Source organism: Bidens hawaiensis, unplaced genomic scaffold, assembly GCF_021521415.1.
Source record: "Bidens hawaiensis isolate Kalapana, Puna unplaced genomic scaffold, B.hawaiensis_p1.1 tig00045473_1, whole genome shotgun sequence".
In the NCBI taxonomy this organism is placed as follows: domain Eukaryota; kingdom Viridiplantae; phylum Streptophyta; class Magnoliopsida; order Asterales; family Asteraceae; genus Bidens; species Bidens hawaiensis.
Genome location: NW_027505943.1, coordinates 22,748 through 27,546, shown reverse-complemented (window position 1 = coordinate 27,546; position 4,799 = coordinate 22,748). Strand labels below are relative to the sequence as shown.

Here is a 4,799-nt window from a genome sequence, read left to right as displayed (position 1 = left end):
CAACTTGTATAGTGGCTCCGATCTTCCCAAGATATCATTCCATGCTCGTACAAGTCTCCAATTTAGCATCTTTAACTATCAATGACCTGAAATACAAAAGCACGTATGAAGTACCGAAAGTTCTAGAATAAACAATTAAAACTAAACATAAATGAACTAAAACATATACAAATTAACCGACCATCACAAAGATAGTCAGTCCAAAAAAACACATGTTTAAAAAACCAAACATAAAAGATCCAAAAGTAATACAAATACTTAAGAAGTAAAACAAAACCGAATAAATTTCAAAGCAAAGTTTAACCGTTCACTTAGCATGCTTCTCCAACTTAGGAGTCAAAATGGCTGTAACATCACATGCTTCATTGGTCTTCCCAATCTCTTCAAAACTCTTTGGCTTAACCTTAGTGGCAGACATGCTAGGTTGATCGTCAACTTTAAAAACTTCAACCAACTTTCTCTTAAGTTTATCGTCAGAAGACGTTGAAATTCCTTTTTCCTCATTTGGCACATCCTCACCATCAACATTTGAATTTGGAGTCTGGTTATCTCCAATATCCGAAATCTGTTATTAATAAAGTAATCAACATCACACAATCATGTCACAAATGTTTGTTTCACCTATATATATATATATATATATATATATATATATATATATGTATATAAATTTGAATTATCATATTTAACAAACATATATATCTTAACGGAAACATAACCGGATGATTGACATTTCCGACATAGATGCTCCCAAAGAAACAGAATTAGAATCGGTTTGCTGAAAATTATAAGGGTAACCAAAAATTCTGTTAATGGAAATTACATTAACTATAAAATGAATTTAGTATTAAATAATTACCAAACGACTATGCTGCCTTTTCTGCAATTCAGTGAGAATATTAGTTTTATCAGTAAGCTTGTTTATACCATAATCTTCCACAATGTTTCTGAAATTGAACTCTGTCACATCGACTTTAAAAGCAAATTTCTTTTCTAAAAGACAATCCAACTCCGCAGGGAATCCAGCATTTTCAACCTCATTCTGTAAAAAAAAGAAGTAAAAAATATAAACTTAAAAATTCAAATTGTGAACTATTATGTAGAAAAATCTTTAAATATACTAATTGAAAATAAACCTGCTTTTGAGAATCAATCAATTCAGCTGCAGTTTTGTTGATTAGCATTTTAGCGTCTCTATCGAAGAGAGTCGACGACACAACACCAGTCGAATCTTGAACCCTTAACTTTATCTTGAATCTATATAAATTTTAAAATAGGTTAATACAAAGCAAAACAGAATATTGATTTTTTTGTAAATAAATATTTGAATTTGTTTTCACTAATTACCTAGGTATAGGAACAACACCTAACACATTGCATCTTACTGTTTTGCATTCATATTCAGTTACCCCTTCACCAATATTTTCCATGAGTTTACGGCTACAAGTATTACAGCCAATGTAATACGACTCTGTATATGGACATATGGCCTTAATTGTACCAAGGATAATGATATTCTTAGGCTGCAAATAAGTAAAAAACAAATTATGCAATATAATGGTTTAAATAGTGAATTTAATAATTAACTTACAAATATAATGGTACAAATATCACAAATGTTAAACAAATCTGTAGCTTTCAAAAACTCATCATCAACATAATAGAGCATCTTGACTGGAATCGGTTTACGAATACCGACATCATTGCCATTCAGCATTTCGGCCAAACTACATATTTAAAATTTACACATTTAATAAAAAGTAAAAGGGCTAAAATTTAAATAACCAAATCTAATGTAGTAAACAGAATAAATTAAATAAAGAAAACAAGATAATATACCTGTTTTTGTATTCTTCTATCTCAAATTAATAGTCGTTAATGAACAAACGGCTAACATTAGATCCAAAAAATTGGACACATAGACTTTCTCTACAAAAATTGAATATTAATGAGTGATAAATTAGATTAAGTTAGATTAAGGTGCTATACTTATATTTCAATTAACTTGAAAACAGTAAATATTATTACCTTTACCATCAGAACCGGGGTAATACTTAACCCTACCAAACTGGAGAACAATAACGGCATGTGGTTCATCAAAATGATCAACGACATATTTAGAGAGCTCGGATGCATAATGATCCCATAGCGTGAGATACACACAGTTTCCACTAAAATACAAATAAGTGTTCAAAATCAAAATAAAGTAAATTAACAAAATTATTTAAATAAAATATCTAAAAATAGTGGTACCTTAAATCACATATCTCCATTGTACGCTTGATTTTGTCTTTGACGTTAGAAACATTCCTCTTGAAAACATGAACCACATGACCAATTATATCTAAAAGAAAGAATTAAATAAATTAAGTAAAACATCAACTGGAAATCTAAGGATAAATTGAATAAATAATTTCTTTGAATAATAGTAGTATTTTACCAATTGTAGAATTCAAAGAAATTTGTTTCTTGATTACTGATTCAAATGAAATCATTTTGAATCCAAACATGCGACCTTCAAACTCTTGACATGGATTAACATGAGTGTTTGGTCCAAACACTAATTTGTTGGGAGAATCAATAACTCTGTAGTTTGATCCATTTAGACCAACGCTAGGATTAACAATAGTAAGAGTAGAGCTTTCCTTCAAGAATCTTTTGAATCGAAAGATATCCTGTTTGTAAACGGTGGCTTGGATTCGATTCTCCTGTCATTAAAGAAATAAGTATTTATTTAATGATAAAACTATAGAAAGTCTAACATATATACAGATTAATAAATACACCGTTACCTCTTCATCCATTAGAATCATCTCGATCAAAAAGTCCTCGTTGACATTTTTGTTATCTTTAATACTCCAAAGCCTTAGAACTCTAACCTTAAGAGTTGATGTTGATGTTTTGAGAACATCAATCTCATTTAGCATGGTAAAGGTCTGAGCTTCCATTGACATATGCTTAAAATGAAATATAAAACAGTTAAATAAAGTGGCCGAAAACTAAACACAATTATCAAAAGTGTAGAAGCTTACATGGAAGAAAATACGAATGGGATAAAAGAGCTATGATTATGAAAATTTAATATGTGATTAGATATTATATAGTAGAATGTAGAGAGTTTTAATTTTGTTAAAAATATTATCTATAGAAAGTTTCTTAAAATAAAATCGAATATAATCAACCGGTTTATTGTAAATTATAATATTCAAAAATAACGTATAGTTTCTGAAAATATAAAGGTTTTTGAAAGAAATTCGAATGTAATCAATCCGTTTATTGTAAATTAAAAAAATCCAAAAATAACTTATTTTTTCTGAATATATAACTTATTGTAAATTATAATATCAAAATAAATAAAGAACATAAATTATTAAATTATTTCTTTAAATACAGTTATTTTAGTCAAACCTTAAAAAATTAGGAAGTTGACAATTAAGTCAAAACGTAAACTAATCATGGAATCAGTTAGGTACATTAATATTTGTAATAAATCATAGAATAAATTATATTTGGAACATGAATATTATAATTTAATATGTCATTTAAATTTTAATTAAATAGTAAATTGGCCAGAAAAAAATCAAACAGTGAACGGAAATTGATCGAAATTAAAACATAAATTACAAAATGGCCGGAAACCAATTAAGAGTACAATTATGACAGTTGACTACAGAAAATAATTTAAAATTGCCCGGAAATTAAATATTAAATTGGCCGGAAAAAATGAAAATCTTAACGGAAATTGGTCGAAAATAAAAACATAAATTACAAAGTGGCCGGAAAACAATTAAGAGTTCAATTATGGTTGTTGACTAAAGAAAATAATATAAAATTGCCCGGAAAATATAATTTAACATAAAATTATGTTTATAACAGTGTGGCCGGATAAAAATCAATTATGAAGAAATCAAAAAAATGGCCGGAGAATATAATTAAACATAAAATTACGTTTATAACAGTTTGGCCGAAATAAGTCAATTGTGATAATTAACTATATGAATTATGATAACAAAACAAACTGGCCGGACTATATTCATCGGATGTTATTATAATAATTAAGAATCTAAAGGTGAAAAAATCGTCTGTTAATTACTTTTATTATGTTTACCGGAGAATCGATCTGTTATACGAATCATCAATTGCGAGAAAAAAAACCTTACCGCGTCTTGTATGACAAACGATGAATTGAACGGAATCCAAACGATTGTAGACCTTACCACAGATGGAATTGAAGAATAACATGGTGAATAATGGAGAAGTCGGAATATGACGGCCGGAAATTGAGTAGAATAGTAGCGGCGGATTATTAGGTTTAGTATGTTCGTATAGAGATTAGAGAGAAAAATGAGTGGTTGGATTGTTTGTGGGTTATGGAAAATGGAGCGGTATTTTTTTTGGGTTTTGTGGTTAAGATGACACGTGGCAGCATATTAGAAAGTCTTAGAATGGAAATGAGATGACATGGAGGCCTAGATGGACACCCTAGTAGAAAGGACATGTGGCAGAATTGTGTTGATTTAATAGATTAGTAAGATTTGTTGTGAAAGTACATTACAACTAGCTACATAAATGAAAAAAAAACTAATTCTTTTGTATAATCTCATTAGTTCTCTTATTATCGAAATCGTCTCACAAATTTTAGTGCACATGCTAACAGCTTGCCTAATAATGATAGGAAATTAAATAAAGCTTACCATGATACATCAAACCGCGTTCAAAACCCCAAGCGATTACAAGCGAGGATCATAGAGAAATGGATTCCAAAATTTGAAAAGACCTATGTTATCTAATCGTCGACT

At 29.1% G+C, this 4,799-nt stretch overlaps 1 protein-coding gene across 1 annotated transcript; it reads right to left on the bottom strand.

The window, feature by feature from the left end:
- Nucleotides 1–307: 307 nt before the first annotated feature.
- LOC143616053 (replication protein A 70 kDa DNA-binding subunit B-like) lies at nucleotides 308–2,948 on the bottom strand. Its single transcript, XM_077089010.1, has 10 exons — nucleotides 2,793–2,948; nucleotides 2,441–2,708; nucleotides 2,254–2,344; nucleotides 2,029–2,171; nucleotides 1,896–1,929; nucleotides 1,592–1,727; nucleotides 1,348–1,523; nucleotides 1,137–1,257; nucleotides 860–1,042; nucleotides 308–565 (listed from the first exon to the last, which is right to left on the bottom strand). Exons 1-10 carry the CDS (start codon nucleotides 2,946–2,948, stop codon nucleotides 308–310), a joined length of 1,566 nt encoding a protein of 521 aa, XP_076945125.1.
- Between the last annotated feature and the right edge of the window lie 1,851 nt (nucleotides 2,949–4,799).